Source organism: Molossus molossus, unplaced genomic scaffold, assembly GCF_014108415.1.
Source record: "Molossus molossus isolate mMolMol1 unplaced genomic scaffold, mMolMol1.p scaffold_m16_p_2, whole genome shotgun sequence".
NCBI lineage: Eukaryota > Metazoa > Chordata > Mammalia > Chiroptera > Molossidae > Molossus > Molossus molossus.
The window spans coordinates 18681446-18707417 of record NW_023425355.1 but is presented as its reverse complement, the minus strand read 5'-3'; the positions used below and the strand labels follow the sequence as shown (position 1 = coordinate 18707417).

Below are 25972 nucleotides of genomic sequence, written 5' to 3'. Positions count from 1 at the left end.
ATTTTTCTTTCTTTTTTGGGAAATGAAGTGCCTCAAATACATGTCTAAGATAGTGACCAGACCAGTACACAGAAGGCCTTCAAAAATCACACTTTCATTGTTATTTTCCTCTCTTTTTCAAGTGTATAGTCTTTACAATGTTATCATGGCAGATCTGTGTTAAGTGAGATTTGGTTTTGGCAGTATATCTCTTTTATAAAACAATGATCAACACTGATTCTAAAATGGTATTACTTACTGTTTTCTTAGTCATACCAACCTAAAGTTATCTGCTTGCTCTGAAAGATGTTCATTGAAGTTAAATTGTACTTCATCTTAATATTTCATGTGTTTAATTTCCACTAATATATCCAGAATACTTATAAAGTTTTGTACCAAAGAACAGGTTCACATTCTCCAAGTGTAAATTATTTTACGCAATATAAACATTTCTAGCTCATAAATGTTCCATATTGTTTTCTGATCACCAGTGTCATAAAATTATAGAAAATATTTGATTCCTTTTAAAACACAAAATTTCTGATAAATCCCCTTATATCTTACAGCCTAACAAAATCATTTCATTTCTTCACTTTCACTTTCAGATGAGTAATGAACAAAATGTAAATAGAATCCTCAACTCTGCTTTTGAAAATTGCCTCTCTTATTTTGTTTAAAATCCACTGGAATGTTTCTGCCTTCTGCGAACAGTAATATTTTATTCCACTGTCAAAATTTCCTTAAGAAAAATAAATTTTTATGTTATTGGCTGACATTTTCCCCCATTTGTATGATGTTTAAGAAGACACCTACTGTATTTGAATTTTTATATACACTAGTTCTTTTTCAGTGCTCACTTATTTTGTTAGCATTCTGCAACATCAGTGAATATAAGATGCCTTTCCTGGCATTAATCAGAAATTGAAGAGTATATAGATAAGATGAAGAACATTGCAAGTGTAGCACAAAATATAAGAAATCACATTATTTTTAGTATCTTATTAATCTGCCTAAATTCTCCAATTCGTGTACAGAAAATATTTAGTAATTAATCTACAACAACTATGAACCAAATACATAAAATATACACTTAAACTATTTTTTAAGATGCGAGAAATAATAGAATAACTCATTCGAGAACTCACTGATTCTAAGATAGCCCTTTTAGCTAATAAAAAGGTAATGAGAACCAAAAACTTCTCATTAACATTTACTTTACATATTTTGCCTATCTCATGAAGTTATTTGTTCTGTGTCTAAAAAAATATATCTTAGCTAAATAAAATAAAATGCCATCATGGAAAAAGTTATTAATTTTATTGCCTTTTTAAAGATTACCACATACCAAAAAAGAGAGAGAGAGAGAAAGGGAGAGAGAGAGAGAGAGAGAGGATATTTTGAAAATACTTCAATTTTTTCCTTCATCCATGCCTTGCTTACTGTATATACTCAAGTAAAATAAATCTATCTCATAAAACATCTCCATACCTTCCAAAACAGTTAAAACCAGAATTTACCCCTATAACAAATTTCATTAAACAATCTATTAAAAATGATGATGTACAAATGTAATGCACAAACATCACTTTTTTTTTTTTTACATTTTTAAGTGAATCACAAATTTAGTCTAGGGAGAAGTGCTATTAAAGATACAAAACACCCATAAAATGTTATTCATAAAGAATGTTTTCCTATTGAGAAATGTTTCCAATAAACAGAGTAAGAGCAACAAAAATCAGAAGATAAGAGAGCTCCATTTTCAGTGGTTAAATACTAACAAAACCACACCCTGAGGAGACGTCAGGCTTATTGTGTTTGTCACCCATCTAAGACCCACTGATGTACAAAAACATGGGACTCGTTCGTATTGGAGAAACAACCACTGCCCTGTAAACTCATTCAAAGCATAACAGCAACTTTCTACAAAGAGACTAAGGTTTTATTTTATCATTTGCAATAGCATAACTAGGGCCCTGTAGTAACAAACATGCACCCACATCTTAATTACTAATAGCTTACCTTCACTGTGTGCTAAAGAGAGAAAAATAAATGTTATTTGTAAAATTAAACTATGCATATCTTTGAGTGACTGTGATTCTTAGAACAATTTATTAAAATGTGGTAGATTATTTTGTTCTTTTGAATCCTGACAGACTTCTTTAATATTTCTAACCTTGTTGAGAGGACACCTATACTCACTTTCACATCACTACCATTTCATTAGCCCTGAATAGGTTTCAAAAGTTTTCATTCACTGAAACTGAGATGAGAACCTTTTAAGAGTAACAAAGACAAAATAATAAAGTCAACGTGGGGCATGATTTTGAAAAAAAAAAAGTAGATAAATTCCATCACTTGACTTTATTAAGGAAATAACCACATTTAAATAATTGAATTTACTTATGAATTTCTAAACACATTTTTCTTCTCCATGGGATACAGATAAAAAGCACTGTATAGACTCTTTTCATAAATGTATTTGGGGTTTTCAATTACTGTACACAGATTTCTTGGGTCTTACCATGCTCTATTTCCCTTTAGTTCCATTAGAGAGAGCAAACATTTTTCATTTTCCAAAGTCATTAGCTTTCAAGAATGTGCCCTCTATGGGATTAAAAAAAAAGAATGTGCTCTGAAGGGCTCTAAAATACCTTGCATAAATATGCAAATACTTAAATGAATATCTAAAATAGAGATTTTATATATATTTCATTCTCTAGCTTGAAGATGAGAGTGAGTAGCAAGACTTCATTTTTCTAATCCCATTCTTGTCACATTGTGTGAATACAGACTTTAGGAACCAGAATAATGGTGAGTACTTAATCTGAAAAGGATCCTGTTTTCATTGTGTGGGTTTGGGGACATGATGGGTAGGAAGGGTGTCTTGATGTTATTTGAATATCTTGGGCAGACACAGGTTTTCCCAAGTGAAGGTGGAATTCTCTTCACCATTAACACCTGCTTATCAGATTCTAAAAAGCTTTCCTGGGATGGATCTAGCCCCAACTGTTCTGATGCTCATGCACACAATGGTACTGAGGACACTGTCAGGACCCCTTTATTTTATTTTTTCCAGTATATTCTATAGCAAGAAGTATCATACTGCCATCTACAGACAACCTTGGCCCTATTATAATCATGGTTCTGACCAAGTTTTCCTACATTCAAGAATTATTTGTTCTCATTTTCTACCAAACTTGAAGTGAATCCATATATCTGTTTAGATACTTCTGCAGAGTATGATCATTTCGATGCCTTATTGAGTTAATAGATACTGTAAAGTTCTATTTTAACTTAAAATAATTTTTAGTTAGAAACTGGGAATACCTACCGGTCTGGTGTGTACTGACACGGGGGTCTTGAAAGTTGTCACTGGATAGCTGCACTCAGAAACGCTGTAGGGATCAGAGCTGCTGGAGGAACACTTGGAGATGGAATCACAGGCCACAAAGGTATTATCAAGAGGCAGTTCCTGGATGATGTGGTGCTTTGAATTCAGGGGAGTTTCTGGCTGGATCTGGAAAGCAGGCTGTGGAGAGGCAGATTTGTAGTGCCGGGCCAAATCAGGGCTGTCAGGCTTGAAAGTAGTAGGTGTAGTGGCCCAGTTGTACTTGCCCATGGTTTGCTCTTCGAGCTCAATGGGAAGGTCTAGTGTGACGCTGTTTCCATCATTGTCAGCATCATCTGCCTTGGTTTCCTCAATAGTGACAAAGTTAAGCAGCAAGTTCTTAGGAGTATGCTTCTTCTTCTTCTTCTTCTTTTTCTTCATCATTATCATCTGCCGGTTTTCTGGGTTTGGAGTAACCCATTCAGAATTCTGCTTGTTTTTCTGAGCAGCCTTCAGGTGTGGTGATTGGCGGCATCTTACTACAGCAGTGATGAAAATAACGAGGATGACAGTTATGGTGCCAGCAACAATGGCAACCATGATCTTGACATAGTCACTGGTTGGGGAGGATGCATCAGTTGTCTCAATATTTTGGGTTACTGGTGTTTCAATGTTCTTGCGCACCAGTTCACGAATCAGTGTAGCATTGGCCACTGACTCATTCACAAACAGATTAACTACTATGACATTGAAGAGAGAATCAGGCTGTCCTAAATCATTAGCTTTGACTACCAGTCGGTGTAATCCAAGATCCGCAACAACACATTTCTCCTTCATTGTAATGTTGCCTGTTGCTTGGTCAATTATAAACAGACCTCTTGTGTTTCCTCCTACAATGCTGTAATGAAGCTCTGCATTCATGCCGGTGTCATTGTCAATAGCAACTACTGTGAAGACCACTGTGCCTGGAGTGGTAGATGGCAGAACCAATTCATAGGAATAGTTGGAAGATGGGACCAGAAAAACTGGTTTGTTGTCATTGACATCAACCACATTTATGGTCACTTTGGCAGTTGAAGAACGTGAGACCCTACCTCCATCTTCAGCCTTTACATAGAAAGTATAAGACTCTTGTTTTTCCCTGTCAAATGAAATATTCGGTCGAATGACACCAGTCTGTGGATCGATGGTGAACTCATCGTTCACATCTAAAATAGAGAGAGTGACTGCAGAATTTTCTCCATAATCAGGATCAGTTACAGTTATTAGTCCTACTGTGCCATGTCTTGGAAGGTTTTCTGGGACATAGAAATTGTATTCATTGTGAGTGAAAATTGGACTGTTATCATTTTGATCAAGAACCGTCACTAAGACTGTGGCATTGGTTATTAAGGGTGGAATCCCATTATCTTTTGCCAGAACTGTGAAGTAATATTTTTCTTGTTTTTCTCGATCCAGTTTCTTCATTGCGGTCAGAATGCCTGTGCGCTGATCCAGGTGAAATTCAGGTGGAGCGTCGGCGCCTAGCAGGTAACTGATATCAGCGTTGCGTCCAGTGTCTGCATCTGTTGCACTTATTTTTGTCAACTGGGACCCAGGAGAGTTATTCTCAGGAACAGAAATACTTATGAAAGGCTGGGTAAAAACTGGAGCATTGTCATTTTCATCTTTTATTTTGACCAGGAGCATAGATGACTGATTCAATGGAGGTTTGCCAGCGTCAGCAGCCAGTAATTTAACAGCATATTCTCTTGTGGACTCATAGTCAAGATATGCAGCAGTCTCCAGGAGAAACTGATTACTAAACACTGGCCTTAATCTGAAAGGGACATCATGATCTGTGAAGCATGTCACCCTACCGTTATGGTCAGCATCCTTATCTGTCACAGTTATGAGAGCAATTTTGGTGTTGAGGGAAGCATTTTCTGAGAGAACCACAGTGCCATTGATTGGATTGATGATGTATCTGATATCAATTGATGGAACATTATCATTGATATCTGTAACATTTACTAGCACCATTGCTCTCGCCGGCATCAATCCCCCATCACTTGCCAAAACCAGTAACTTGTGGTTTGGTGATTCCTCCCGATCCAGTGGTTCTTTGATTGTGATGAGTCCAGTGGTGGTGTTAAGGTAAAACAGCCTCTTGGCGATGTTTGAAACCAGATTGCTGAAATAGAAGTGAATTTTGGCATTTTCACCGATGTCAGCATCGGTGGCGTGGAGCTGCGTCACTGACGTACCTACGGGGGCATTTTCAGGTATACTGACTTCAATTTCGTTCTCTGTGAAGACCGGGTGGTTGTCATTTGTGTCGGCGACACTTACTTGCAAAATAGCAGTACTGGATCTTTGAGGAAAGCCGCCATCTTCGACCTTTACTTTCATCACATATGTATCTTTCTCTTCCCTATCCAACTCCTTTTGAACAATCAATTGCGGCATCTTGTCTCCTTCTGGTGTTTCAATGACATCGAGCCCAAAAATACTTTGACCCTGGAAAATACAGAAAGAAACATTTAACTTACATTACTATGGAATGAGATCAATGTTCAATTTCTCAATGCCATGCGATAGGATTAGCTCAAAAATAGATGCCAGAAAACGGGTTCTAAGTCCTAACTCTGCCTATAACTATTATGACCACAAGCAAGCTGCTTACCGTCTGTAAGCATCTTATAAATGAAAAAGTTCTGCTAGAAAATGTTCTGAGGGTTTTAAAGGTTGCAGCATTTTATGATAATGACTGTGAACTCATTTATGTTAACTATTTAAATTTCAAGAGGAAGAAATAGGTATAATATTGAAAATAAATTGTCTCTGCCCGGCCAGTATGGTTCAGCAGTTGAGCATCAACCCATGCACCAAGAGGTCGCAGGTTCAATTCCCGGTCAGGGCACATGCCCAGGTTGTGGGCCTGATCTCCAGTTGGAGGTGTGCAGGAGGTGGCCAATCAATGTTCTCCTTCATTGATGTTTCTATCTCTCTCTCCCTCCCACTCTTTCTAAAATCAATAAAGAAAAAAAATTTAAAAAAAAGAATTGTCACTAAATTTCACATGGTGAATGAAGTTATAGTGAATTCACCATGGTTACTCCACATAAATTAAATATTTTACTGTAGATTTCAGTTGTACAGAAGCCTTTTCATCACCGTAACAATTAAGTACAGAATATTCATCCAAGATAGTAGCACATATATCACATCTAATAAATACAGCGAAGACCTTTGCTAAAGTGAGAAAAGGAAACTCACATGAAAATAGGACCTTGTATAAAATACACAGACTTTATTTGTTCTGTAAGAACAAGTGTAAAAAATAAAATTTTCTTAGAGATTAAAAACACATTCTTTTTTTTTTTTTTTATCCTCACCAGAGGAAATTTTTTTGCATTTATTTTCAGATAGAGCGGGATGGAGAGACAGAGGGAGAGAGAGAAAAACATCGATGTGAGAGAGACACATACAGTGGTCGCCACCCACACAACCCCAACCGAGGCCGGGAACAAACTGCAACTGAGGTACATGCCCTTAGTGGGAACTGAACCTGGGACTCTCTGGTCCATGGGCCAACGCTCTAATTGCTGAGACAAACTGACCATGGCTATAAACACAGTTTTTAATTAACTTTTTTAAATGAGTAAGCACAGTGGAATCAAGTCACATGCCAAAATGTCACATTGGAAATAGTACCTATATTATTTTCATGCATATGGAGTCAGAGGAAAAAATGTTTAAAGAGCCCAGCCAGTGTGGCTCAGTGGTTGAGTGTCATACCATGCACCAAGAGATCTCAGGTTTGATTCCATCAGGGCACATGCCCAGGTTGTGGGCCCGATCCCCAGTGGGGGGCATTCAGTAGGCAGCCAATCGATGTTCTTTCTCATTGATGTTCTTATCTCTCTCTCCCTCTCCCTTCCTCTCCCTCTAAAAATGAATAAAGGAAAAGAAAATTAAAAAATGTTTAAGGAACAGTCTCTGGCAGTTGAACCACCCAAGGAGGTTCAAGCAATATAAAATTGTAAAATACTTAGTCAGTGTGTATGAGGTCTCTTAGGTGTTACTGCTTATCAGTACACAAAAGGTCTCATACTCTTAACAAGTCTTTTAAATAGTCAAATATCTTAATGTTGATTAAGTCTAATTTATCAAAATAAAATAAAATAAAATGTTTAAAAAGTTGCCTCTGAATTACAATAAGATAAAGCCTTGCACAGATATATAGTGATCTCACAACTAGTCAATGGTACTCTTTAGTCAGCTCACAAGATCATATGAAGTAATCCCTGTGTTGTTATCTTGTTTTTATTTATACAGCTGAAATGAATATCCTATTAATATTTTAATCATATAAGCCAATAAGCAATCTGCCTTTTCTTTGAATAAAATATATAGCAAGGGAAATATTTGCTATGTCACAGCTACTTAGTAATGTGAAAATGAACAAACTGAAACTTACCTTTCAGTTGTGTATTTTTTAAAGAATTTTATAACAATGATATTAAATATACATTATTGACTATTATAATTGGATATAATTAGTTATTAATGATAATTTAATTCTTGTAATAATATTTCAAAAGGTTTTTTAGAAAAGTTCAAACCTAGAATGTCTCACTGGTGGGAGAAAAATAGTTTCTAAATTGCATTTCATAAAAACCCATGTTACTTCTTGGCAATGCCAGTATTGAGAGGCAAATATGGTTACAGCAATCTTCTACGCACTGGAGATATGGTGGTGTGTGAACACATTTTACTAATGTAATGGAAACTAAATTCTACCTAAGATGAGAGAAGTACAATGACAATCTAAGTATTTAATGACGGAATTAATATTAACAGACGTATACTAATTAAGAGAATAATTACATTTTTAATAAGTGCTATAAAGGGAGATTAGAAAGTATTTTCGCAGGTTATATAAGGCAAAACTAGCATAGATGATATATTATAAAAAGAACAAGAAAATTATCTTATGCTCTTGATTTTCAGAGACCCAATTGTCTAATTTATGACTATGCTACATCTGGGAAATAGATTATGCTAGTTTTAATTTCTAATTTTATGTGTTTATGTTTATGGATTTTGTGTTTGTCTCTTTAGATTTCAGTCTTGAATATTTGCCTGAATTCTGAGTTGACCTTTGCTTTCCCAAGCAAAGGAAGGCAAGTTTATGTCAGTTGAAAAGTCCATGAACAGCATGTTTACGGCCTTTTAATTATTTTATGTGACGTGGCAGTAATTTCAAAAAATAAATGGTTCAAATTTTCAAGGTCATAATGAGATATACATTTCAGATAATGGATAATGTCCGTATTGCTCTTCTGTCTTCCATGAGTGCTCTGTCCGATACAATAACGATTAGCCACAAGTATTTAAATTTACATTTTAATTAATCAAAAGTAGATCCAAATCTAAAAACAGTTCCTCAGTCTTACTAGGCACATTTAAAATTCTCATAGTTAAATGTGGGTTGTGGCTGCTGAGTTAGTGCAGAACAACATCTCCATTATGGGACAATGCTCTACTGAACTGTATTGTTCCAAGATGTCATATTTCTCTTTAACAAAAATCTATGTTCACCCTTTCCAGTGGTGATGACCTCCCATGACAATGTGTCTCTGGCTAAGGATGACTTTCATCCCTCTAAAGAAGAGGAAAAGAGAACACACAGGAAAAATCACCTGGTGCAGAGCCCCAGTTCCTACATCAAAAATAGGAAATGCCCAGAGTGCTATACAATCACCCTGCCTGGCAGGTGTGGCTCAGTAGTTGAGCATCGACCCAAGTACCAAGAGGTCACCAGTTTGATTCCCAGTCAGGACACATGCCCAGGGTGTGGGCCCGATCCCCAGTGGGGGGGCATGCAGGAGGCGGCCAACCAATGTTCTCTCTCATCGATGTTTCTATCTCTCTCTCCCTCTCCCTTTCTCTCTCTCTAAAATCAATAAAGAAAAAAAAAAAAAAAACTTAAAAAAAATCAGCCTCATTTCAGCCCTGCGCCATCAGTAGTTTTGTGTGTTGGCTACTCCACTCTCCTCTGTCAGCCTATAGGAGGAAGAGCAAGGCTTACAGATGGATGTTCCTTCAGAAGGAAGGGGCACTAAAAGTGCCCCGAATCAAGATGAGTGGGGAACCATCCCACTAAATACAATTTGAATGAAAAGCAATTTATATTCAACTCAGTTGACTGCATATATATCTTTCCCGGATATTTAGAACTCTACAAATGACTTGGTGGTTTACATATTTAAATTTTATATGGTCCAAGGAATTTGTAGAGGAGTTGTCCACATGTACGACATAAATAATTTTCAGCAAAGTATGGTTTGATATCTGAGTTTGATGCCAAAGTATAGCGCCAATAAGATCTTACTACCATTCTTATTGAACGTGTATTCCAAGGCTGTTTCTCTGGCTTGTCTCCTTCAGGAATAAAGGGTAACTTAACACACGGGTCCAATAAGCTAAAGTGTCCATCTCTGGGAAAAATTTACAACCTAGGTGTAAACCTTTATTTTCAAAAGAAATGATGACAAATACTAAGTGTGGTAAGTGGGCCAGCACACTACTTATAAAGTACAAAACCCCATATCTGTCAAACACAAATATACACAAATGATAGAAAGAGAAAACAAAAACTCAGAGAGGAAAACAATATAGAATATAAATTGGATGCAACGCATTATATATTGATTTTGGATTCTGACATCTTAAAAGACATCGATGTTAAGTACACAGAGTTGCCAAGTCCAGTTCAGGTTAAGAAAAACTTATGGACATTCTACTAATACCTCAAGTAATGCAAAAGGTTTAATTTCCTTTGTGAATGCTATTTCTTCCTAAATTAAAAAAAAATAAAAATAAGTTTTAAGTTTGCAAACCCAGGACAAAAACTGCTGAAATAAGCAAGATGTTAAGTTCATCTGAGACTTGAATTTTTCGTAGGGATTTGTAAAATCAAAGAAGAGAAAGTTGCTGTTGGATATCAAAATTCCAAGAAGTATTTTGCTTTAGAAATAAATTAGTAAAATATATTTGCTTTCAAATTAAAAGCTATATTTTTGCTTATTGTTCTGGGAAAGAATTAACAGATCTGTTTTTCCAAACTTTAACATTTTTGACATATGCATGTGCAAGACATCACTTCATTGCTTGCTGGAAGGTAATAAATAACATAGCACTTCCAGAGCTATAAATCTGGTACAGTTGCTCAGAAAATGCATACAGTGCCAGTAAGGACTAAAAATAGTTCCAAAGAGATTGGATGTTGAAACTAATGAAATAAAAGCTGTTTCTGTTTATTCTGTAGATCGAGGAATGCTGGGGAAAAGACTAAAAAATTATTTCTGAGCTTTACCTTTGCTCAATTTATCAAGAACCAACCTAATTTTTTTTAAAAAATGTTTAATTTTCTTCTTTCTGTTACTGATACATTTTTGGGGCCATAAAAATGCAGGAACATTGTTTCAAATGGATAAAATCACAGAGATATGGCTATTTTAGAAAACAGTAGGAAAATGAATTTTAATGTTTTCAATACAAAGGTAATAGGTACTATAATAAATTAATTTTATTCCATTAAAACTTTCTTTGTTTACTACAGGCTGCCTAGAACTGCTGGAGAGAATAGCAATTGTTTCTTAAATATTCAATATCGTGGTATCATTAAGATTCTATGAACTATTTCTAGAACATTTATTTCACAATTCATTTGCAGCATTGTCAAAGGGAAAAACGATAAAAAATGGATTACATATAAAATGACCTGAGCTGTTTAGTCACAAATTTGGCAATAACCTTGAAGTCACTGAGTCCCTCCTTACTTTAAAGTTACATAAGGTAAAGGAGAGCCTTGTGTCTAAGAAAACACAAAATCTTTTTGAAATAAATAAATTTACAGTGCAATATTAATACCAAGGATGTTAATTTTGGCAAAGCCATGCATAGGGTTTAAGATATCACACATATTGTTCATTTTTATCGACTGTGATGTACTAAAGCCTATTTAGTAGAACAGTGATATTTGTATTATAGGGTTCTTCTTCTTCTTCTTCTTCTTCTTCTTCTTCTTCTTCTTCTTCTTCTTCTTCTTCTTCTAGAACAGTGATATTTGTATTATAGGGTTCTTCTTCTTCTTCTTCTTCTTCTTCTTCTTCTTCTTCTTTTCCTCCTCCTCCTCCTCCTCCTCCTCCTCCTCCTCCTCCTCCTCCTCCTCTTCTTCTTCTTCTTCTTCTTCTTCTTCTTCTTCTTCTTCTTCTTCTTCTTTTTTGTTCCAAGAAAAGCAGCAATTTAGTCCATTTAACTTTTTTTTTCTCTTTTATCAGATTTCAACACTAGGGAAGTTTGTTCGTCCTCTCAGACAAAAAAGTAGTCACTTAAGAAGTTTCTTGAAAATGGTAACAGTTTTGGACTAAATTCTGTCTTAAAGTGTAGTCCTGCCTTTAGGATTTTTTGAATAATATATGATAAATACTGTCTATTACATTTTTTATCACATCAACAAAACCAAGGATAAAAATCATATGATTATCTCAATAGATGTAGAAAAAGCATTTGACAAAATTCAACATCCTTTTATAATAAAAAGAAAACCTCTCAACAAAGTAGGTATAGAAAGATGTTACCTCAACTTGATAAAGGCTGTATATGACTTGCCTGCAGCTAACATACTCAATGGTGAAAAGCTGACAATTTTTCCTCTAAGATCAGGAACAAGACAAGGATGCCCATTTTTACCATTATTATACAACATAGTACTGGAAAGCCTAGCCACAGCAAACACACACACACACACACACACACACACACACACACACACAAATAAAAAGCATCCAAATAGAAAAGGTAGAAGCAAAACTGTCACTATTTGCTGATGACATGATACTATATATAGAAAACCTTAGAGAAGTAATAAAAATTTAGTCAAGTAGCAGGAAACAAAATTAATATACAGAAATCTGTACCATTCATATGCACTAATAACAAACAATCAGATGGAGAAATGAAGCAAGGAATCCCATTCACAATTGTATCCAAAAGAATAAATAACTAAGAGTAAACTTAATCAAGGAGGTGAAAGACCTTTACTCTTAAAACTCTAAGACATTGAAGAAAGAAACTGAAGGGGGGATCCGAAGATGGATGTGGGCAGGACCTGAGGGAGGGTGAGTGTGTGAGAGAGTGAGCTAGTGTGTCAGAGAGTGTGAGTGGACGTGAAGGTGGACAAACAAACTCGAACAGTGCAGAGCTATGGAGCAAAAAGTTCCTGTGCTCTGGATTGGAGCAGCCGGCTACCACAGTAAGTGGTCCTTCAGGGCGCTTCTCCCTGCACCATGGGGGGTCCCACCATTTTGGAAGATCCCAGGTCTTCCCTGGGAGGAGGCAGTGGGAGCAGCTAGGGCCCAGCAACCTGAGCCCACCAGCACACCTGGCATCATCGGAACAGTGGACACCCTGTATCAACACAGACCAGTGCACAGAGTGGAGCTCCCAAGGTGCTGGTCATGGAAACCCCAGACAGCCCAGAGCCCAGCACCATCCAACCTAGTAGCAGCCCTATCAGAGTCTGGATATACCCCAACAACATCCCCAGGCAACAGAAGCACAGACCCGCAACTGAGACCCATCCCCAAAAACTACAGCAAAAGCTGAGCAGGAGTTGAGCCCCATGGGGCAGCAGCACTCCACAGCCGCCAGCAGCAGGACCTGGGGCTCCACAGAGGCCTGTGCAGTCCAGTAGCTCACAAGAGTAGTGGGAAGCCAGAGCCCAAGAGAGACTGGTGCTATCCAGCTGCCCGCCCCCTGGAACTGCAGGAAGCAAGGGCACCAGAGAGGCCTGTGCGACCCAGCAGAGACTGTGCGATACAGTTACCCACTGGCCCTGTGGGGTGCTGAAGCACCAGAGAGGCCTGTGCCACCCAGCAGCCCATAATATAGGCATAGAGCCAAATACCTAAAGAGACTGTGCGATCCAGTTACCCTAGGACCTGTAGGGTGCGGGGGCACTAGGAAGGCCTGTGCAACCCAGCCACACACAAGATAGGCATAGAGGATGTGAAAATGGAGGCAGAGTGAATAGAAGGTATGCAGACGATCTCCCAGGACCAAACAGGAATTACAACTAAAAGAAAGACAAATCCTCAGAAGAAAGCAACAGAAAAGCAGCAGGACAGGACCATATAACCAGGGACACTGGTAGGATCTGCGGAGGCGCGAGAGGGTAGCAGTGGTGCATATACACAATGGGGTACAATGCAGCTGTAAGAAAGAAGGATCTCTTATCCTTTGAGATGAATTGGAGGGACGTGGAAAGTATTATCCTAAGTGAAACAAACCAAACAGAGAAGACAAGTATCATATGATCTCACTTATTTGTGGAATATAATGAACATAACAGTCTGAGAAATGGGGTAGTCCCAGAGACGTGGAAGTGGGGTACAAACTGACAACCCTCAGAAAACGGGCTGGTGGGAGGAGGGAAGAGATAAACCACAGAACTTATATGCATGTATGCATGAACAATGGACACGGACAACAAAGCTGGGGATGGGGGGGACGGCAGAGGAGGGGGGATCAGTGGGGGAAAAAAAGAGAAACATCTGTAACAAAAATAAATAAATTAATTAATTTTTTAAAAAAGAAAGAAATTGAAGAAGTCACAACTAAATGGAAGGATATACCATGCTCATGGATTGAAAGGTTTAATATTGTTAAAATGATTATAATACCCAAGCCAATTTAAAATTCAATGCAGTTCCCTATCAAAAACCAATATCACTCCTTTTATTGGACAAATAATTCTAAAATGTATATCGAACCACCAAAATCTCTGAATAGAGAAAGCAATATTGAGAAAGAAGAACCAAATTGGAGTTATCAAGCTCCCTAATCTTAAACTATATTACAAATCTATAATAACCAAAACAGCATGCCATTGACACAAAAACAGACACATATATCAATGAAATAGAATAGAAAGCCCAGAAATAACATCTCACATAATATGGTCAACTAATCTATGACAAAGAAAGTAAAAATATACACTGGAATAATGACAGCCTCTTCAACAAGTGGTGTTGGGAATATTGGATAGATGTATTTTAAAAAAAAATGAAACCGGACTACTCTCTTACACCATGTATAAAAAATAAACGCAATAAGCTGATTGATGTTTCACTCTCACCTCTCTCTCTCTCTCCTTTTCTCTCTCTCTCAAATCAATAAAAAAAAAAAAAAGGCAACCTATCTATTACCTTTTTGATGGTCATGTGTCATGGACACTATTCTGTCCCCTCTATCTGGGGTAATAATTAAACTACTTGATTATATTATTTGGAAAAAGTACTCAGATTGAAAAGTCTTAAAGTGTTAAGTTAAATTCATAATGTTATGAGCTGGAACAAAAAAAGATTTAATTGAAGATATCAGAATGGTTATATCCGTGAGAACAGATGGATATTTAAATGAATCCATGCATTAGGTTTCCACATCTTCAGTCTATTCCTCACTTAGTTTTGAAAAGCCAGACTTTTACATTCAGAAGTAAAAGGGAAAATTTCAAACAAATGACTGAATACCAGATATATAAATGAAACAAGACATAATCTGATTAATTCTCACTTCCTAAGAGGAAACCAATCATTTTTACTGTATGTATAATAATTTGGCTGCTTGCTCTCTCTTCTCTGTCTCTCTCCCTGCACTTTCTAAGACTTGCAAAGACTAAGCATGCCTTATAACATAGACATACTCTTTAATACTAGACAAATGTTTAAAATACAAATTGGACTTGATCCCAGAGATTTTAATGTTTTACATTTTAACTGAAAATATTTTCATTTAAGGAATATATTTTCAAGCATGTAATTTGAATCACTAACTGCTTTTAATTGAAAAGACATGCAAAACAAATGAAATGTCACTCCTAATTGTTGTTAATCAGCTCTTTTTAGCAGCTGCTCCCTTGTGCTCAAGTCAGATGAGCTGGATTCATAAGAAAATACGAATACAGTAGACTGAATTACTGAATATTAGCACTAGAAGGGACTTCAGATATTATTTAGCTTTCATTCTCCTTCTATGAAAAGAACACTGAGACTCAGTGAGGTTCGGTGAATTGCTCATGATCTCGCAGCTAGTTTAATGCAGCTAGTTTGAAAGCCAAGTCTCTTGACCTTGAGTTCAATAGTTTTAACTAAGGTTACCCCTCAAAAGAGAGGCCTTATTGATAACTGGCAAGAACTCTTATACTGTGGAGAGCTCTTGGGCATGAGATAATCATCAGAAAATCCTTACATCCGAAGAGCAAAAAGGGAACAAAAATCTGTGTTTCTTGATTTCCATTGAGTCACTGACAATAAGGCTGCTTCCATGTTCCTTTCAAATCTACCCTACTATCTTAAGGAGCAATATTTAGTGAATAAGGAAACCAAAGAAACACCATTTAAAATATAAAGGGTACAGTTATTTTTATGCATAAATTAAGATCAGCCGAATTCTTAAAAGGGAATTTACCATCACTCTTTTGACATAGTATAAAATATTTTATATTCTATGAAAGATTTTCTTTAAAAAAAATATTCTTGAAAAACTTTCTAGGAAAAAAAATACAAAAACATTTCATGTAGTTGCATACTTTACCTGAACTATTATTGTTTAAGAAAAGTAAGGTAATAATTTTTAAAATTTTATTAAATTAATTGGAGACACATTGGTTAATAAATTTATATGGGTTTCCAGTGTACAACTGTAAATATACACCATCTGTATATTTAATTAAAATTCATGATTAGGTCAGACCATACCTGAAAATCAGTCATCAAAAATGGAAAATACAATCTTTCACTGACAGACACTCTTGCAAAACTAAGTGATTGCTTATTAATATCAGGAAGATAAATTTCAAGATGTTTCTGGTGTATTGTGTCAAAAACTTTAGGTAAAGGCAATCAGTACATAACTGAGAGGGGATGATGTTACAAAATTTAAGGTCTCATGAGAGCAATTTGTCTTTTTTTAATTGATTTTTTATTTTATTTTTTAGAGAGAGAGGAAGAAAAAGGAGAGAAACATTGATGCGTAACAACATCAACTGGCCGCCTCCTGCATGTCCCCCACTGGGGATCGGGCCCACAACCTGGGCATATGCCCTGATCAAGAATTGAACCAGCAACCTCTTGGTGCATGGGTCAACGCTCAACCACTGAGCAACACCAGCCAGGCATATTTTGTCTTTTAAGTCTCTGAACTGTTAAAAGTTCTCAATTTCTGTTGAATTTAATCCTCAAAGTCCAGAAATCTCTCTCTCTTTTTTTTATTCCTCCCGAAAAGGATTTCCGCTTTTGTATCATATGGGAAGGCCATTTCTCCTTTGTGTCAGGGCCTCTGAATACTGATTAAATGCAAATCATAATAAAGATGGTGGCACATTTTCTTGAGAGAAGTTGAGTCAACGACACATTTGACCATGGATCACAGTCTCTTGAAAATGGGTTATAATTACAAGAATGGCTCAGATCCTTTGCTCTTTGGGGCAAACGGAGTTTCAAAAAGGCAATAACTAGTCAGAGATAGTTCATTCTAATCAAAGCCTTGCTGAGTAATTGGAAGTTCCTAATGCCAACATGGATGAACAGCCCAACCCTGTGGATAATATATACATATATATTTTTTTAACTGTTGTTCACTAAAACATTGCTCATATTGATGAATGGATTTCTCAGTGATCTGGTTTTTTTCAGAGGTAGACTGTAGCCCAATACTTAGTTATATCTCAATGGGCTGGAGGGGGGTTGTCAGATGACAGCATGGGGGTAGCAGCAAACCTGAGTCTCTATTTCCCCTGCACATTTCTAATGGTCCAAAATAGTATGTTTTTTCCCCCAGTGGAAATGAAGGATTGGGAATCTTAAGCATGGTTTTTCACAATCTAGACGTGAACTCAAATGCATATTCTCCTTTGTTGGAGGTAAGAAATGAGGAGCATAGGATAACTGTAAATTACATCTGGGATAAGGGATAATGAAGGAGAGAAAAGGTCAGGGCAGACAATACCAGGTCAGGCCAGAGGGGAGTATCTTGTCCATGGAATCACAGAAAGCTTCAGGTGAGGCAATTGATAGAGTTATTTTCATAATCCAAAGCCTACTCAGTATTAACTGACACCATGAGCTATATCTCAAGATGTCAAAAGGGTCTTATCCCTGTCCAATGCTTTCCCCTTTTTAATTTAAGAGAACGGGGAACTCATTCTCAGTTGTCTAAATGTTTTCTGATTCTATTTTAGAAGAAATGATCGTGTCCTCAGAGATGATTTGCGATTCTTCATCATCGCCTATGTTTTCAGCAAGATGGGAAAGGAGAGGCCCAAACGTCTCTGATGTTAAACAATTCATGTCTATCATTTATTTTTTTCCTTTATTGATTTTAATTTTTTAATTTTTTAATTTTTTTTTTTTTTTATCCTCACCCGAGGATATTTTTCCATTTTTTGTACAGATAGAGTGGGAGGGAGAGAGAGGAAGGGAGAGAGAGAGAGAAACATCGACGTGAAAGGACACATCGAGTGACTGCCACCCGTACGACCAACCAGGGCCGGGGACAAACTGCAACCGAAGTACGTGCCCTTAGCGGAAACCGAACCCGGGTCTCTCCAGACCGCAGCCGACGCTCTAACCGCTGAGCCAAACTGGCCAGGGCTCCTTTATTGATTTTAGAGAGAGACGAAGGGAGAGGGAGAGAGAAATGGAAACATCAATGAGAGAGAACATTGACTGGCCACCTCCTTCATGCCCCCCACTGGGGATCAGGCCCACAACCTGGGCATGTGCCCTGACTGGGAATTGAACCAGTGACCTCTTGGTGCATGGGTCAGTGCTCAACCACTGAGCCACACCAGCCTGGCATGACTATCATTTTTTTAAAAAAATCATCAAATAAGGTACATCATTAGAAAATTCATTATGTTCATCACCAACAGTATCATCATCATTGCCATTATCCTCATCATATACATCCTCATTATGACTGCTGTAGTAATTTTTATCCTCTGATAGCACTACCTCTTCTGGGTAGGTAGCAGACGCCTGAACAGGTCCACAGGGCAAGTTGGGTATTGTTTACATAAACACAAGAAACCAACCAAGTCAAAATAAATGTAAATATCTATTCACTTTATATATATATATATATATATATATATATATATATATATATATATTCACCTGAGGACATTTTTCCATTTTTTTGTTCAGACAGAGTGGGAGGGAGAGAGAGGGAGAAACATCTACGTGAAAGGGACACATTGAGTGGCTGCCACCTGCACAACACAACAAGGGCCAGGGACAAACTGCAACTGAGGTACGTGTCCTTAGCGGGAACTGAACCTGGGTCTCTTTGGACCACAAGCCGACGCTCTAACCGCTGAGCCAAACCGGCCAGGGCTCTATTCACTTTTGAAAGATAAAACACACAAGCCTTTACTATCTAAAAGAATTATTGGCAGGGTAAATGACAAAACTATTATTACTACTACCTTCCAAATAAAAACACTGATTCTTCTTAAAGTAGCTCCTCAACAAGAAAAAGAAGCCATCCGAGCTGTATAACAGTGTTTATATATTTAAAGAATCTTAACCTACTCAAATACACCAGAAGTATTTCATATCAGCAAATACTAAGCTCCATGGTACTGATTCTGGGAGTGATTTAAACTATGTCTGGAATGAATTTGAATTAGGAGAGACAACGGTTATCTTCGGACTGCTAAGTAATTTCTTCCCTTCATGTTCACTGAATCACACTCTTTAATCAGGGCATCAATACAATATAATATCTAATCGCCATCCAGAGAATAGTAATGTTCATGAGAGTTCTCCAAAATTAATTAAGGTGATGCCTGAAGAGGCATGACCAGTACTTCAATGCTGCAGTATGAACCAACTATGTCAATCAATCAAACAACTACAACTTCCAGCCTTATTCAATTCATCAGTTCTTCACAGACCCAGCTAGTGACAAGCTTAACCAAACTGGTCTCCGTTTTGTTGGTTGAAGCACTGACATGTTTTTTTTTTCTTTCTTTATTGATATGAGAGAGAGAGGAAGGGAGAGGGAGAGAGAAATAGAAACATCAAAGAGAGATTACAACGATTAGCTGCCTCCTGCATGCCCCTCACTGGGGATCTGGCCGACAACCTGGGCAACTGCCCTGACCAGGAATCAAACCAGTGACCTCTTGGTGCATGGGTCAACGCACAACCACTAAGTCACAATGGCCGAGAGAAGCACTGACATTTTCAATGAGCCATAGCATTTTATATAAAATGATTATAGATATGTGATAAAGAATATTTTTCATGTCCCACAATATTTTAAAAAAAATGTTTTAAGAGCCAAGAAGAATAAATAAATAAGCCAATTAATAAAATATTAGCATAATAAATGCTCCTATTAAACAAGATAGCCATATTAATGTTATTGTACACCAATGCAAACTGTTCCATTCATATACAGTATCTTCAACTGATTTTTAATTTGCCTAATTCTAGATGTTAATTTTTATCACTTTTATCCTTATTAAAAATTGCAGTACTATTTACAATTACTAAGATCTGGAAACGTCCCAAGTGTCCATCAATAGATGAGTGGATAAAAAAGCTGTGGTACATATACACAATGGAATACTATGCAGCTGTAAGAAAGAAAGATTTCTCATCCTTTGAGATGACATGAAGGGACATGGAGAGTATTATCCTAGGCAAAACAAGCCAATCAGAGACAGACAAATACCACATGATCTCACTTATTTGTGGAATATAATGAACAAAATAAGCTGGTGAACAAAATATACCCAGAGACATAGAAGTAGGGTACAGACTGACAAACCTCAGAGGAGGGGGTGGTGGGGGAAGGAAGAGATAAACCACAGAATTTATATGCATATATGAGTAACCACAGACATAGATAACAATGCTGGTGTGGGGGGGTGCAGGATCGGGAAGAGGGCATCAATGGGGGAAAAAGGAGAAACATCTGTAACCAAAATAAATTAATGAAAAAAAATTGTGAATGTTTTTTCTAAAGTTTATTATACTAACATTATTAATGATTCTTATATAACCATAAAATCAAATTAGAAAACTGATTTTACTAATAAAAAATAAACATTTCTTTACTAGCTGAGTTCTTATAATTTATTATTCTTTTACAAACATAGTCATACATATCAATTTTTTCATTCTAGTTTTTTATTCTAAGGTTCAAAATTAATTTGACAAAGACTACACAGATTTGCTTAATATAAATATTCTATTTATGAAATGGATTCATTGCCCAAGTTAAGATTCTGCTAGTGTTAATAATGTTTTTTGAGGCAATAAATAAATACTTAAATATTTGTATAATTAATGAATTGTTTATCCCACCTAAAATTAGAAGAAGAAAACCATCTCAGGTTACCCTGCCTAAACACTTAGCATTGTGTTCCTTTTGATCTGCATAGATAAGAAAGTGCTTTTTACATTTAAAATTATCATAACTCTTCGCAAACTAAAACAAGATAACTATTATTTCATGAAATCTCTTTCTACGAAAGGACTTGTTATGTGTGTTAATACTATTCCACGCCGGACACCTAAGGTTTAAGAAACTGTTCAAATTGCATATATTGTTTAAACCTTTGTGAAGAGTTTTCTCATCTTGAAATGCTCATCATTTGAAAGTTTGGGGAAGTGTTCAAAACAATCTGATTTGTCCTTGGATTTACTAAAAGAAGATGAACCTGTTCCTAACTACACTAAGATGTGCAATAATGAACCAAATTGTTAGTTTTCTAATGGGAAAACCCATCCTTTCACATGAGAGATATTTAGCAGTCTGAAGATATTTGTGGTTGTCATAACTAAGTAGGAGGGTAACAGTAGGTAGAGGCCAGGTATACTGATAAATGTCCTATATAATACACAGGACAGCCTCAGCCTCCATCTCACCCTATTCCACAATAAAGAATTATCCAGCTCCAAACAAAATTTTGCCAAGGCTGAGAAACCCTAGGCTAACACATTGAGAATTAAAATCATAAAAGAACACTGAATTTTAGACCCAAATAAAAAATTTTACTCTCAAATCAGTATAATTACAGTTATACTTGTGAGGTCCAACAAATAAACAGAAAAGATGCTCAGAAATATAAATGTGAAGAAAATAACCACATTTGTGCATTAGAATCATTTGTACAACTATCACTTTTCCATGGCAGTAAGCAGACTATAACAAAATATGTTTTTGTATTAACGTTCTTATTCTGTGGTTAATTATACTTTCATTTATTTATTTTTCACAAGAGAGTAACTTCTATTTTTTTTTTTTCTTTATTGATTTTAGAAAGAGAGGAAAGGAGAGGGAGAAAGAGATAGAAACATAGATGAGAGAGAACATCGACTGGCTGGTTGCCTCCTGCATGCCCCCTACTGGGGATTTGGCCCACAGCCTGGGCATGTGCCCTGACCGCGAATTGAACCAGTGAACTCTTTGAATATGGGTCTACACTCAGCACTGAGCCACACTGGCAGGGTGGTTAATTACACTTTGAACAACACTGAAATCACAAATAAGTAATACCTCATTATTTATAAATTTAAATGAATTAAATGTTTCTAGGAGGAAATGGTTTTGACTTTGATTATTTGGATTCTAGGCCAGAATAGCAACAAACTAATTTCTATTTGTTATAAATAGAAGTGCCATTTCAAAGCTACAAGATTTTTGCCCTGGCCAGTTTGGCTCAGCGATTGGAGCATCATCCCGCGGACCAGAGAGGCCCAGGTTCAGTTCCCGCTAAGGGCACGTACCTCAGTTGCAGTTTGTCCACGGCCCTGGTTGGGGTTGTGTGGGTGGCAGCCACTCAATGTGTCTCTCTCATGTCTATGTTTCTCTCTCTCTCTCTTCCTCTCTCCCTCCTGCTCTATCTGAAAATAAATGCAAAAAATAAAATAAAATAAAATGTACTTTATTTAAATAAAATAAAAGCTCCAAGATTTATATAATAGTGTGAAATTATAGGTAATAAATTCAGTACATATATAAAATAAATTATTTGAACTTAAGTGAATCCAATTATTCTCCAATGATGAGATTATGTGAAAAAAGCAACAAATGAATAAACAGGAAAAACAATCAAACCCAAACTCAAAGACACAGACAACAGTATGGTGGTTACCAGAGGGGGTGGGGTAAGTAGTAAAGGATAAAGGGGATCAAATATATTGTGACAGAAGATTTTACTTTGGGTGGTGGACACACAATGCAAGATAAAGATAATGTATCATAGAATTGTACACTTGAATCCTATATGATCTTATTAACCAATGTCACCCCAATAATTTTTTTCCTATGGAATTAATCAGTACTGTTATACAAATTTCATTCATTTTTTTTTTTTTTTGGTTTCTTTTTTGTTTTGTTTTATTGTTTACACTCTCACAAGTGTCCTCATTACACCACCACTTTGCCCTCCTCCACCCAGCCCTCACCAACCCCTACCCTGGCCAACACCAAACTGGCCAACATCAAACTGTTGTCTGTGTCTATGGGCTACGCATATATGTTCTATGGCTAATCACTGCACCTTTTTTCATCCAGTCGCCCCCTCCCACCACCCTTCTGACATCTGTCAGTCTGTTCCATGTATCCATGACTCTGTTTCTGTTTTGTCAGTTTATTTTGTTCATTAGATTTTACTTATAAGTGAGATCATACAGTATTTGTCTTTCTCTGACTGGCTTATTTCACTTAGCACAATAATCTTTAAGTCCATCCATGCTATCACAAAAGATATGATGTCCTCCTTCTGTACAGCCGAGTAGTACTCTACTGTGTATATGTACCACAGTGTTTTTATCCACTTATCTACTGATGAACACTTGGGCTGTTTACAGATCTTAGCGATTGTAAATAGTGCTGCTATGAACACAGGGGTTCACATATTCTTTTAAATTGGTGTTTCAGTAATCTTAGGATATATTCCCAGAAGTGGGATCACTGGGTCAAAAAGCAGTTCCATTTAAAATTTTTTAAGGAAACTCCGTATTTTCCATAGTGGCTGCAGCAATCTGCATTCCCACTAGCAGTATACGTGGGTTCCCTTTCTCCACATCCTCACCAGTACTTGTTGTTTGTTGATTTATTGATGGTTGCCATTCTGGCAGGCGTGAGGAGATATCTCACTGTGGTTTTAATTTGCAACTCTCTAATGATTAGTGATGCTGAGCATTTTTTCATATGTCTATTGGCCATCTATATGTCCTCTTTGGAGACATGTCTATTCAGGTCTTCTGGCCATTTTTAAATTGGACTGTTTGTCTTCCTCGTGTTGAGTTGTATATGTTCTTTATGTATTTTGGAAATAAACTCCTTATCAGATGTCTCATTGGCAAATATGTTCTCCAATACAGTGGGTTCCCTTTTCACTTGGTTGATGGTTTCTTTATCTGTGCAGATGCTTTTTAGTTTGATATAGTTCCTTGCTTATTTTTCCTTTGTTTCCCTTGCCCTAGGAGATAAATCGGCAAAAATATTGCTACAAGACATGTTTGAGATTTTGCTGCCTATGTTTTCTGCTAGGATTTTTATGGTTTTATGACGTACTGTTAAGTCTTTTACTCATTTTGAGTTTATTGTTTATGGTGTAAGTTGGCACTCTAGTTTCATTTTTTTAATGCACCTGTCCAATTTTCCCAAGACCATTTATTGAAGAGAGTGTCTCTACTTCATTGTATGCTCTTGTCTCCTTTGTAAAATATTAATTGAGCATAAAGGTGTGGGTTTATTTCTGGGCTCTCTATTCTGTTCCATTGATCTATATGTCTGTCCTTTTGCCAGTACCAGGCTGTTTTTATTACAATGCCCTTTTAGTATATTTGATATCAGGTAATGCGATTCCTCCAACTTTGTTCTTCTTTCTCAAGATTGTTGAGACCATTTGGGGTCTTGTTTGGTTCCATATACATTTTTGGAATATTTGTTCTAGGTCTTTGAAATATGCCATTTGTATCTTAATAGATTGCTTTGGGTAGTGTGGACATTTTCATGCTAATTTTTCTAATCCATGAACATGGTATATCTTTCCACTTATTTTTATCTTCCTCAATTTGTTTCTTCAATGTCCTATAGTTTTCTGAGTTCAGGTATTTTACCTCCTTGGTTAAATTTATTCCCTTTGTTGTTGCTATTGTTGCAATAGTAAATGGGATTATTTTCTTAGTTTTTCTTACTGAGAGTTCATTATAGGTATATAAAAATGTCACTGATTGCTGAATATTAATTTTGTATCCTGCTATTTTGCCAAATTCATTTATTAGCCTAAACACATTTAATTTAAAGAAATAAAAAAATTGAAGAGATCTTGATTTTTTCAGCAGACCTTTGGTTATCAATTAAAATTTTTAAATCAAGTTTTGATTTTCTCTCCAAGGCAGATTTTTATTCAATCAGAGCTAAAGCTACAGATTACAATGAAAAACTGAAAACATGGGCAATATATATACATTCAAGACATTATTCTATTTATCTTACATAAATAAATGCCCAATCATTTTTATTTTACATTTCTGTAAATTTAACTGTTTATTTCTTTAAAATGGTAAGTATATTTGACCTGTGACAATATTGTATTAAAAAACACAGTAGTATAAATAAGTCGTTTTTACAGATAACGTCATAATATTCTAATGCAATTTTTAGCATTTCATTCACACTAATTGATTTTGAAGTGCAATCAGTAAACATAGTTTTATGAGAAAATATAGGATATTTTTCATGGCTCACTATCTTAATTTTTTTATCATATTGGGTAATAATAGATAATATAGTTTACAGTACAAGAAAATATCAAAACAGCAGAATTATCACCATTTTTAATTTACCAGAAAGTTGGCCTAGTACATCACTTACTTATTATAACAATGACTTTCCCTTATCTAAAAGAGCTGTCATGAATGTCAAAAGATATAACAATTGCTACAGAAATATAAAAACGGTAGAAAATAAATTTTAATTTAACTCTCTTTCGAATTGGGACATTTTGGAGGTTTTGTCTCCTTTTTTATGACCCATATTAAATAAAGTTTATCAACTAAGTTCATAAATATACATACCTATTTTCACTCTGTGTGAATTTACAAGTCTTAGTTTAAAAGGTGGGAACAGAAAGAGGTACAGTTTTAACAATAATAGGAAAATAGGTTATATTTCGAAAATCACATGTTGATAATATTTTTTAAATAAAATATTTTCAAAATTGAGTGTCAAACTATAATTCTCATTAAAACAGTGTGTAGCATTAATAAGTTAATGTAATTTAAGGATGATAACTGGGAAATGAGGTAAAAATAAGACATTTATTTTTATATTGACTTAAATTTAATGTAAAGGTCTTTGCATGTTAAATTCAGTCTGTTTATACTTTCTCTCTGGAAATCAAAGCCAAAGTTCAAATTGTATGTATGTTATCACAGCTTCAGCAATAAGCCACTAATTATAAAAGAAATGGTTTAAGGAAATGTATACAACTACTGAAAATCTTCTAACAGAATATAGCTGCACCAAAATGAATTGTTGAAAGAGGAATCTTTTTACCAATGATGTCCATTACATTGAGGTTTG

The 25972-nt window shown here is 36.0% G+C and overlaps 1 protein-coding gene across 4 annotated transcripts in view; it reads right to left on the bottom strand.

The window, feature by feature from the left end:
* The window catches only part of PCDH11X (protocadherin 11 X-linked), a 770886-nt gene that overhangs the window by 660536 nt on the left and 84378 nt on the right, over positions 1-25972 (bottom strand). For 3 of the 4 annotated variants that reach the window (XM_036270521.1, XM_036270518.1, XM_036270519.1), the window contains one exon: positions 3311-5806. In XM_036270521.1, the coding sequence (XP_036126414.1) occupies positions 3311-5806 (2496 nt within the window). Of the gene's footprint in view, positions 1-3306; positions 5807-25972 lie in introns of all 4 variants that reach the window. The other variant, XM_036270520.1, reaches the window with a different exon arrangement.